The following is a 12,821-nucleotide window of genomic DNA, read 5'->3' on the forward strand; positions in this document are numbered from 1 at the left end:
TTGTGTAATGATTAAATTGTGGGATATTTTTTTGGGTGAACTATTCCTTGAAACTAACTAGATTTTTACATTTTCTGAAATTGGGAAGGGTGTGTGTGTGCCTACATCACGATACTAGGGTGGTAGCCAAGATGCTGCAACAAGTTTGCTAAGGTAGTCTTCTCTCAAACCAGTGTTATTAAAACCACTTATTAAAACCATTTTTTATTCATTGAAATAAAATAAAATATAAATAAGTTTAAAAAAAGCTGAATAGAAATATAAAAAACTAGTAAAAATGGCAAAAGCACTTAATAAAATTACTTACTAAAATGAACATTAACCAAATTCTCAAATCCTCTTCCAGGCCTCAGCTATAACTACAGTGTTTTAGGGCAGTTCAAAGTAGACCATAGACTGGCATTATGCAAATTTGTTACTTTGTTACATAGGTATGTTCAGGAAGTGAGGCTGGAATTGCTGATGACTCATTTCGGCGGTTCAGAATAAATTCTTTCTTTTAGGAGACAATAACTTTATTTGTTGAGCACTTTAATCTTTAAAATTTTCAGACATTTTACTTTCACAAACAGCTATATTACACACTGCGTGAAAGGTCATATTTGAAAAAGCATAATAGGGGGAACTTTAATAAGTATATAAAAATACTAAAATATTACTGTCTCAAAATGACGAATAAAAGAAAGAAAAATGTGCTCTATTAAACAGGATGACGTGTGACTCTGCTCACTCTCTGTTTCAGGTGGTTGATGTTTCTAAAAGGATATCGGATGCACCTGAGTGGTTTAAAGGCAGCAGACTGAATTATGCAGAGAACCTTCTCAAACACAAAGACCAGGACAAAGTGGCTCTCTATGCTGCAAGTATGAAAACTAATCTCTGAACTACCCAAGTTTATTATCAGCATTCTGTGGCCAAACTGTTTTTTGATTTTGATTTTACACAAACTGTATAATTGACTATGTCCCTGGGAAGCACATTTTCTGCACTTTGCTAGTTTCATGTCTCCCGTATCACGCTTTGTCTTCTCGCATCTCAAATGAATAATTCATATCCAGTTATAAACTTAAACTACTGTTCAATGTTCAAAAGTTTGGGTCAGTAATATTTTTTTAATGAATGCTTTTCCCCCCAGGAAGGATACAGTAAAACACAAGTGACAGTAAAGACATTTATGATGTTACAAAATATTTCTATCAGGGTCCTTAAAGAGTCTTAAACAGTCTTAAAAGTCTTTTTAGGTTTTTAGTGATCAAATTTAAGGCCATAAAAAGTCTTAAATATTTTACTTGGTATAATAAGTCTTAATTATCATTTCAAGAGGTCTTAAATTTTGGGGAAGGAAAAACAGGAGTCACAATATGTCTAAATGTGGTGATTAAACTTCAAAAGGCAATGATTTATTTAAATAAATGTGAGCACTGCACGTTTCAAAGAAAGTACATGATGCTTTTGTGCATTCTTCAGGCTCGTGGTTTCAAAGCAGTTCACAATCAATGAATACTGCTGATTTATGCAAAGCGAATGGAGATTGCTAATGATGTACTGTTCTAAATAACCACAACTGCTTTGTATACAGGGGTTACCAGAGTAATGGTTATATTTCTGCTGTTCCATTAGTGCCAGCTACTGGCAGAGAGTGAATTGTAATAATTTAAAATTCACTCATCCCTTTTCTTAAAAATGTTTCTCATTTTGCTTTTGTCAAAACCTGTTTTTTGAACTCTAAATTTGTTCTTAGGTCTTAAAGGGGTGGTTGAGTATGATTTCACTTTTCTAACATTAGTTAGTGTGTAATGTTGCTGTTTGAGCATAAACAACATCTGCAAAGTTACAACGCTCAAAGTTCAAAGCAAAGGGAGATATTTGCTTTTAAAGAAAAGGACTACAACAAACGGCACGACATTCCTCCCGGGTTAGTGACATCACTAACCCTAGAATTTACATAAACCCCGCCCCCGGGAACAGTCCATGTTGAGAAGAGGAAAAGTTGTTGTATAAGAGTACATTTGTGAGTCAGCTCAAACTTTAGCATCCATCTTTTCAAGTCACTCTGTGTGCATCTCACAACAGTTCCTATACGAGCGATTTATAGATTATCATGACAGAATACCCTAATTGAAGATAGTTAACTCCACATCAGCAACATAAATTCATCAACTAACCATTCAGAGAAGTCCTGTTGCATTCTACATGTTGTCACTTCTTCCTGAGTCTCTCCATCTTTGTCTGACTCCGTTTTAACATTAAAGGTAGAACAGTTTCTGTAATTTTAGTGTGTCTGCGTGAGGTAATCGCAGCTGCTAACAGACACGAGCTCTTGAAACCCCGCCCTCTGCAGCAGCTCATTTGCATTTAAAGGGCCAGGCACAAAACGGTGCGTGTTTGCAAACCCTCAAAAAGTGACAACTTTAACTTGTTATATAAAAATTTCTGTGGGGTATTTTGCACTAAAACTTCACACACACACACTCTGGGGACATCATAGATATATTTTACATCTTGTGAAAAGGGCATTTTACCACCCCTTTAAAAAGGTCTTAAAAATCCTTAAATTAGATTTTTTTTTTTTTAAGATACCCTGCAAGATGCCCGATATCCGATACCCTGTTCTATTTTAAGTAAATGTTGTTCGTGTGAACTTTCTATTCATCACAGGATCCTGAAAAAAAATATGTATAAAAGATTCCCAAAAAAATATTAAGCAGCACAACTGTTTTCAACATTGATAATAATAAGAAATGTTACTTGAGCACCAAATCAGCATATTAGAATGATTTCTGAAGGATCATGTGACACTAAAGACTGGAGTAATGATGCTGAAAATTCAGCTTTGCATTACAGGAATAAATTGAATTTTAAATGTATTAAAATAGAAAACAGTTATTTTAAGGTCTTTTAATATTTCACAATATTACTCTATTTTTACTGTATTTTGATCAAATAAATGCAGCCATTGCTGAGCAAAAGAGACATCTTAAAAAAAAAAGAAAAAAAGTTTAAATCCTGCCAACCCCAACGCTTTTGAACAGTAGTGTACTGTAATGCTGAATTAGCACAGTAAGCTGCTGACTATTGCAAAATACACCTTTTTAGGTTGATCCCGATCCTTCAGCTTTGGTTTATTTTGTGATAATAAACTGTACACTGTCCCTTAGTTGGTGAATGCAGTGATGAAAATCTGAAGCTTCATTATGCTGAGGGTTTTATAGAGTAACTGAATATATGTCTATACTATTTATTTACTTTCAATAAAAATTTCAGTTCTGCATTATTTGCAGCTGTGAACATTATATTCAGTAGTTTCATTGAATGACTGGGACACCTGGACATCACCACTGAAGTCACAATGACATAATCAGATTCAGATTCAGTAGACCTGAATGCGGTGGCAGTAATTCAGGTGATATAAAAACTGATGACCGTGACTCACTCCACGCTCTCAAACTGCACCCTCAAGCAATACTATTTATCTAAGACCTACAACAACTTGTGACGTTGACCGTAAACCCTGGTTGACAATGCTGCTTTTTGTTTTTTTTGTTAAACAGTTCATTACACATTTTATTAACTATATCTCCATGACCAGATGCCACACAAATATCTCCTGATTCAAAACACGACTCTGTATCTCTGCTGATCTCCTTGAGCCATTGTCCGTTTGACCTTATACACAAATGGCTGCTTTTAAAATAGCAACAGCACTGTGTGCATGTGTGTTTTATCTTTATTGATAGAATCTGTCATTGCAGACCTCTGGCTAATGTAACTCTAAATGAATTATGCTGTCTGTAATTTGATTTGTGGGTTTAGTGTCCATGTAGGGGCGCGGGGCGCATAGTTGTGCTTTTATATTGTGATTGATGTCCTGATGCGGTCCAGGATTGAGCGGATGTAATTACCAAAGTGGCATCTATCAGAAATGTACCTGCGTCATTGGTTTGTCTTCGTGAAACGGGGGGATAATTTACCTGAAAGGATTCTGATTAAATTTAACACTTTGGCTGCATCCAAAATCGCCTACTCTTTTAAGTAGGTACTTATTTTGAATAAGTAATAACTTCATGACCGCGAAAAAAGTATGTTATATGTAGTATGAATGAAATTCGGACGAACTACATTCGCCATGTTGTCATTATCATGTGACCTACCAGCATCTCTGGCATTCATAAATCCTCTCTTGTGGCCTCATGGGATAGTAATGTGTCCACACACTGCAGAAGTAGTGGCTGGAAGTAGTCAGTCATCCAGGTACTTTTTGCCTACTATTTTATGAGTACTGTAAAGTCGAACATACTTCTCTTGTCAGATAATGTTTTTTGCCTACTGTATAGTAAAGTATGGCATTTCGGATCCAGACATTATTTCAGTTGATTTACTGATTACACACAGTAATGGAAAAGATGAACGTGTTGACTGCGATATATCAGTTACACCAAAGAATTCTCTTGTTGCTCATTGAAGTTAGTGTGTTGATATTTACTGATAATGTAAGCTTAATGTTGATTTATTAATGATAATAATAAACAACAATAATTTTATTCATCAATGATGCATTCAATTGATCAACAGTGTCTGTAACACGTACAATGCTACAAAATATTAATATTTCAAATAAAAGCTGTTCTTTTGACCTTTCTATTCATCATAGAATCCAGAAAAAGATGTATGATGTTTTTTTTTTGCAAAAATATTAAGGAGCACAATGGTTTGCAACATTGATAATAATAAAGCATCAAATCAACTTATTAGAATGATTTCTGAAGGATCATGTGACACTGAAAGGTAATGTCTGCTGAAATTCAGCTTTGTCATCACAGGAATAAATTAAAATTTTAAATGTATTAAAATAGAAAACGGTTATTTTTAATTTGTAATAATACTTCACAATATTACTGTATTTTTATCAAATAAATGCAGCCTTTGTGAGCAAAAGAGACTTCTAAAAAATCTTACTGACCCTAACATTTTAAATGATAGTGTTTATTATTATTATTTTTTTAATTATGTGTTTTGCTGTCATGTCTTTTTGGCATGATTGAGATTTGTTTCTTAAAGTGATTTTTGTGTGTATGTAGCTGAGGCGAATGAGGAGATCGTCAAGGTGACTTTCGGAGAGCTGAGGCGTGATGTCGCTCTCTTCGCTGCCGCCATGAGGAAGATGGGCATCAAAACTGGAGACCGGGTCGTAGGTGAGTGTCTTTTCTCTTTCAATGTGTCTCTGTATTTGTGTTGTGCTTTGTCAGTCACCCATTTGACACCAGTAGTGGGATGAGGAAATACAAGCCAATACTTGGTCAAATACAAGAAAATCTAACACACTGTTTTATATTGCATCAGGCTTGGGCGCTCTAACCTGTTTTTCCTGCCCACTTTCTTTGCTTATTCTTTCTGTTCTCGTTTGTCTTTATAAGTGTTCCAACTTTGGGAGCCAGACAGTCGCTCCTAAAATCACAAACTCCCCTTTTCTGTCTTAGATTTGGGGTTTAGCCAGGGCCATTCATGGCTATTGATTGGAGAATAAGTGTAGTGCAGTTATACCGTGGCGGGGGTAATTAGTCTTTTCAGATTTAAAACTTAAGTGCATTCAGACATTTCCAAGCTGAAGCTGGAGGTTGGTCAGAAGCTCAGATGCCCGATTCGTCTCTGCCCTCCACTGTGACCGCGTGTGTGAGTAATGGTGTCTTTATGTGGGTGATGTGAGAGGGGAAAAAATAGATTGTGTAATCGCTGATGTCATTCTGGGTTCATTATCTGCAGTGCTGATCATTGGCTGTAAATGGGAGGAGGCCATTTCAGTGATTTACACACACAGATTTATTCATACAAGTCCCTATAGAGTAATAGATGGGAATGAGCAAGATGGTACAGAATCTTTTACAGTTGTTCTCCAAAGAGACAATCAAGATTGTTTTATGAGTCACATGACTGCATGACATTATGCTGTTCTTTGAAGATGATTTGAAAATCCACAGAAGGCTAAATCTGATTAAATAATCTATTGAGGACATTCTGAAAAGTAAAAGTATCATGAACTATAAACTAGAAAAACACTTTATACACTTTAAATGTCTAGTTAAAATCTAAAGTAACGCTGTCCATAGGCGACACCCTTAGGTAAAGTTACAGTGGGACACCGCGTCTCTCTTGCCTCCCCTGAGCCCATTGACTTTTAACAGACCCCCTAAAGCGTGTGCTGGGTTTGATGAGGGGTAATTGAGAATAAATGTGAGAGGAGGCAATGCCTCCGTGATATGATTGGAAATTATTGGTTTGTGTAGCCTACTTTTTTGTGTCTGTGACCACTGTTTACCATGGTTGATGACTGATGATCCAAAAATAAGTTGACTATTAAAAAGAACAACTGACACACACATATACATGGGTTGGACAGTGAAATTGAAACACTGGCCAATATAGTGTTGGAGGTTTCATACCTATATATGTTTTGGCCTGGTGGCCAATCTTCACTGATTTTACATTCAATAAGTAAGAGCAGAGTGTGAAGGTTGAATTAGCAGAGCAATAGCACTGCTGTACATAAAGCTGTACACAGCTGTATAGCGCGTCTCGCTGGCTCATCTGTCTTTGTGATCGAGAGCTATGGTATCGAGGGTGATGTCGGCACACCACCACGTAGGACAAACCGCATTAAGCAGGAGTAACTGTCGAAGCAAGAGGAAGCTGTCTGAAAGGGATGTCAAGGTACTAATTCTGATTGTATCCAAAAATCATAAAACCACAGCTGCAGAATGAAATGGGCCCCAGCTGCACCTCTCTCCTGTTTCCACCAAAACTGTTTGTCGGGAGCTTCACAGAGTCAATGTTCATGATCTGGCTGCTATAGCCAAGCCTTTGGTCACTCGTCCCAATGCCAAATGTCAGTTTCAATGGTGCCAACAGTGCAAATATTGGGCTGTGGACAATGTGAAACATATAATATTCTCTGAGTCCTCCTTCACTCTTTCCCACATCACATCAACATCAGTGATGTTTGGGCTGCAACATCATGGCATTCCCTACTGCGCTTGATGGGTGCAATTTCACTGCCAAGGACTACTGAACCATTCTGGAGGACCATGTGCACCCAATGGACCATGGTTCAAACATTGTACCCTGAAGTGTATGCTGTGTATCAGCATGATAATGCACCAATACACACAGCAAGACTTCTGACAGAATGCTTTAATGAACATGAAAGTAAGTTGAACCATGGCCTGCACAGTCACCAGATCTAAATATTTATATACACACAAAGACAAACTTCCCTTAGCAGGACAATAAAGTGCATTCAGTTCAATACAGTTTGTCTGTAATCATGATAATTATTATTATTAGCTATATTTAAAAACAGAAGTGGTAATGACAGTTTAGGAAAGGGAATGTGTGCGTGTGTTTACTTTACTGTTTTTATAAGTACGTCTACGTGGATGCAAACATAACTGTGTGTTCATAGAGGTGTGTCTTTTCTGAGCAAGTGTGTGTTGTATGAAGTAAAAGCGTAGAAGTTTACAAAGGCTGAGTATATTGATCCTGTTAGGGTGTGCGGTTCTGTGTGCTCATGTGTAAAGTGTGTTTCTCTCAACTAAAATGTCCTTGTCTGTTCCTTGATTTACTGTGTGTGTGTGTGTGTATGAGTAGGAGTGAATAAATGGCCACTTTGCTGATGAGGCCTGGCCTTATTGCCGCAGTATCATTTAGCTAATGGACACTGTTTCTATTCTGTATCTTTCTATCTTTACTCTCTCTATTTTGTTCAATACACAATATAATTTGCATTTAAACCAAGTATTTTGGGAAGGTGATTTCTTATCAAAGTAAAAAAAATATATATATTTCATTTATAGTTAATTTAATTGTAACATTTATGTGTCTTTGCTTCAGCTATATTTTAAATGTATAATTCAAGCTATTTTCTTATCTTTTTTTTATTTTATTTTTGTAAATCTTGATTATAACCTAGCCAAGCAACCACAACCTTTTCTGCTAAACTTTACTCCTTTCGGCTCCAGATTGGATGCTCAACTTAAATATTACTGCCTCCACGAGTCACTTTGGTCGAGTATATTGAAAGTGTATTGAAATATACTTCCTTTTTTAGTAAAACTGCGACTGTATGTAAGCGTTACTTTTTAGGTGCTGTATTTATCATTTTCCCCCATGTGTAATATTCTCAGTTATCGTCTCTTTTGCCAGTAAAAGCACAGTATTTTTGAAGATCGTTTAATATATTGTGCCTGCTGAGTGCTCGCTAAAATAACTTGCATCTCTTAAGAGTTATTCTTGCACAATTCAGGTGATGCATTGCTGTTTCTAATGTAATTTTGTCTGATATATTCTCACTCTCTTTACCTCAGGATATCTGCCCAATGGGATTCATGCTGTTGAGGCCATGCTCGCTGCAGCAAGTATAGGTGCCATCTGGAGTTCAACCTCTCCAGATTTTGGTGTCAATGTAAGAGCTTTACATGCATAGTGGTTGTATAGTGTACTACTACTACTACTACTACTACTACTACTATCGTATACTACTTTAATTGTATGAAGTATGCAGTTAGTGAGTAGAAACAACTTATTTTTTTCTGTGAGCTCTGGATCATCAGAACATTTAACATACTATACAGGCTAGATCAGGTCAGAAAGGTATTTCACTTTCACAGTGATCCAGGGAAGATCAGAAAGTATGAAATTATAATGCTGACAGATTTCAAACACACATGCATGGCCACTTAATACTTTTTTTTTTTATGTACACACTGTTCTAAAGTTTGGGGTTGGTAAGATAAAAAAATTAAAAATCTCTTATGCTCACTAAGGCTGCATTTATTTGATTAAAATAGTCATATTGTGAAATATTATTATGATTTAAAATACCCGTTTTCTATTTTAATATGTATTATTAATTCATTTATTCCTGTGAGGGCAAAGCTGAATTTTCAATGTCGCATGATCCTTCAGAAATTATTCTAATATGCTGATTTGCTGCTCAAGAAACATTTATTATTAGTATCAATGTTGAAACCAATTGTGCTGCTTAATATTTTTGTGGAAACCGTTATACTTTTTTCAGGATATTTTGATGAATAGAAAGTACAAAAGAACAGCATTTATTTGAAATGGATCTCTTTTTGTAACATTATAAATGTCTTTACTGTCAATTTATTGCATCCTTGCTGAATAAAAGAGTTAATTTATACTCTTACTGGCCCTAAACTTTTGAACAGTTGCAAAGTATTTCAGACAGCAAATCATTTGGCTGACCTTCTTCAGCTTCAGTCACTGAAATTTTAAATGCCAAGTTTATCATTTTAATAAATAATAAATAGAGAAATTAAATACTCTCAATGAATACTGATGTGTCCAGTCAGTGTCAAGGAGAAATCCTTTTCGTCTGTCAGCGGTTACCTGATGTAGGAACCTCAGATTTGTATTTCGGCAGAAAGAATGCCTCCATTTTTCCCTCGGCTGCCAGGCATTGCTGTACCACGCTGACCCGGCATTCAAATGCCCACATGCCTTCATACTTACACTGGTGCAGTTGTTGTCATGAGCTTCCACTGTCTTGTAGTCATTTCTGTTAAATGCACTCTATTTATCCCACAAGCGAAAGTGATCAAATATAAATAGTTGCATTGAATTGGCCATATTATTGCAACATGTCGGCTCCCGCGTACAAAAAAGTAGGCCATCTAACCATCAATTCTCACTGTCTTCAAATGTGTGTGTTGACCTGTGAGCTATGTCAAACACTCTGTCAGACATGCACACACTTTTCCTCTCACTCCTGCCACTCTGTGTCTCTCTCACATACACTCTCCTATGAGGAGATTAAAGTAAGTCTAAAGCCCTCCCTGGGCTGTGGTTATTCCATTAATAGGACTGCTTTTAGCAGCTAAAGCAACATAGATTGTCCATTGCTTAATGACTAAAATGAACTCTGTACATACACTGCTGCCCCCTGGGGTTAAGATGGGGTACTACATCACATTGCTGTATTGGTTATATACTACTGTTCAAATATTTGGGGTCAGTAAGATTAAAAAAATGTTTTTGAAAGAAGTCTCTTATGCTCACAAAGGATGCATTTATTTGATAAAAATTTGACATTTTATCACAAGTTAAAATGTTTCTATTTTAATGATAAAATGTATTTCACTGAATGAATTTTCAGTGTCACATGATCCTTCAGAAATTATCATAATTATGCTGATTTGGTGCTCAGGAAACGTTTCTTATTATTATGTGTGTGTGAATTTTTTTCACGATTCTTTTGTAAATAGAAAGTTTAAAAGAACAGCATTGATTTGAAAATCTTTTGTAACAATGCAAAAGTCTTTACTGTCACTTTTGATCAATTGAATGCATCCTTGCTAAATCAACATACTATTTTGTTAAGAAAAAAAATCTTACTGACCCCAAAAGTTTTTGAACAGTAGTGACTATATAGTGTATATAACAGCATATTATTTTTTGTGATATATATTGAGTATATTAATATATAAAGTAAAAAATACAGCCTATTGTGTGTGTGTATCTTTACTCCTGTGTTTTACCTGTCTTTCATGTCTCTCTTTTCCTCTTCAGGGAGTGCTAGACAGAATTTCTCAGATCCAGCCCAAGTTGCTATTCTCAGTAGCAGCTGTTGTGTATAACGGCAAGCAGCACGACCATATGGAGAAACTCCACAACGTTGTTAAAGGTATAAAGCACACATTTCAGCTCACGCACAGCTAGGTTTTTCCCATCATGTCGTCTTGTTGATATGTTTGCATTTCATGGAGCCTCATATAATTGTCCCCCCATCAACTCTCTCAGGTCTCCCTGACCTGAAGAAGGTTGTGGTCATTCCATACGTCCGCTCTCGACAAGACACAGACCTCTCTAAGATTCCCAACAGGTATGTGCATCTATGTGTGTTAACAATTGTATTATACGTACAAGTTCAATTCACTTGACAAAATGTGTTCATTTGTAATGTCTCAACGTCATCAATCATAGATCGAGTCATGCAATTATTAGGAGTTTCAGGTAAAATGTACTTGTATTAATAAATATGTATGTTGTATAAATATGTAGTATAAATGACTAAGCTTTCCTACATGCGTACACTACTGTTCAAACGTCAGTGATGTTTTTTTATTTTTATTTTTTTAAAGGAAATCAATACTTTTAATCAGCAAGAATGCATTTCATTGATCGAAAGTTAAGACATTATAATGGTAAAAAAGAAAACTTTCTATTCATCAAAGAATCCTGAAAAAGATGTATCAGTTTTGACAAAAATAAAGCAGCACAACTGTTTTCAGTATTGATAATAATAAGAGATATTATTCCATAGCACCAAATCAGCATATTAGAATGATTTCTGAAGGATCATGTGACACTGAAGACTGGAGGAATGATGCTGAAAATTCAGCTTTGCCATCATAAGAATTCATTTATTCTTATGATGGCAAAGCTGAATTTTCAAAATTTTAAAATAAATTAAAACAGAAGCCGGTCATTTTAAATAATAATATTTCACAATATTACTGTTTTTATGATCAAACAAATGCAGCCATTTTACCAACCCCAAACTTTTGAACAGTAGTGTACATTTGTATATAATACATTGGTGTATTATAAAATGAATTATTAAATATTTCATATTTATATAATCTGTCAAGCCTAATATGTGTTGATAATTATCTGTTGTGTTATTTAATATTAAAAAATAAATGTGATTTGGCTATATTCTATGGAACTTCTTTACTGTTATGTAATGGCATTATAACTGCTACTTCATATTCACACATTGATATGGAATCTTAATTAAGATGGCTGAAGTCTGTTTTTCAGGTAACGTTTTGGGTGTTTGGAACATAGCTCTAGTGTCTGAATCACTTGTGTTGTGGAATTCCTCACTTATAAATCACTTTGTCTAAATCAATAAATGCCAAATGTTTGTTAGCCCTTGTTAAACTGAAGACTAGATCAATTCAAAATTTCTCTATGAAGTTCCATAGTATATGGGTTTTATATTGTCTGGTTAGGATAGAGTCAGTCCTGAATCTCTGTCTCCTTTACTGTTTTTTTTCTCCAGTGTGTTCCTGGAGGACTTTTTGGCCACGGGTAAAGAAGGGGATCAGGACCCTCAGCTGGAGTTTGAGCAGCTGCCCTTCTCTCATCCTCTCTTCATCATGTACTCCTCTGGCACCACAGGAGCTCCCAAGTGCATGGTGCACTCTGCTGGGGTGAGTGTGTGTTGTGCAGAGTCCAAATTATATATTGAGCACTGTGCAATGCCCACTTGAGGCATCCATTTTCAGATTAATTTTGAAGCATTTCGTTGTTCCGATGCCCCGAACATGATGTATAAAGAAAGAAAATACCGATGGTAGCATTTGTTTTGCAGGTATACAAATATCAACAGCTGAATGATCAATTTACCATGTAAAAACTTTGCTTGGGGCAGTGTTGTTTTTGTTAACTAAAACTATTAAAAACTCATAATCATTAATTAAAAAAAAGCTGAAATAAAATAAAATATAAATATCAGTTACTGTAGTTGCCAAGGCAGCATTTCTCATTTTTGTTGAAGTACTAAAATTACTAAACTGAAATAAAAATAAATTAAATATAAATATAAATGTCTGTTTTTTTTTTTTTTTGCTCTAAAAATGTCAAGCATATAACAGAATTACTATAACAAAATATAAAAATAAAAGCTAATTTTATATATTAATAAATACTATATTATTATATAAATAAACTATAATAACACTGATTTGGGGGGACAACATTTATTACATTTATAGCCGCTTTTCCACTGTCAGGCCAGT

General features: G+C 35.4%; 1 protein-coding gene across 1 annotated transcript in view; it reads left to right on the forward strand.

Annotated features, from left to right (window-relative positions):
• aacs (acetoacetyl-CoA synthetase) overlaps positions 1-12,821 on the forward strand; it is a 38,090-nt gene that overhangs the window by 2,776 nt on the left and 22,493 nt on the right. Inside the window, exons 3-8 of the mRNA XM_082168881.1 lie at positions 743-863; positions 5,079-5,192; positions 8,358-8,455; positions 10,585-10,699; positions 10,816-10,897; positions 12,083-12,233. Coding sequence (XP_082025007.1) covers positions 743-863; positions 5,079-5,192; positions 8,358-8,455; positions 10,585-10,699; positions 10,816-10,897; positions 12,083-12,233 — 681 coding nt within the window. The remainder of the gene's footprint in view (positions 1-742; positions 864-5,078; positions 5,193-8,357; positions 8,456-10,584; positions 10,700-10,815; positions 10,898-12,082; positions 12,234-12,821) is intronic.

This window comes from Leuciscus leuciscus (assembly GCF_965113295.1).
Source record: "Leuciscus leuciscus genome assembly, chromosome: 5".
In the NCBI taxonomy this organism is placed as follows: domain Eukaryota; kingdom Metazoa; phylum Chordata; class Actinopteri; order Cypriniformes; family Leuciscidae; genus Leuciscus; species Leuciscus leuciscus.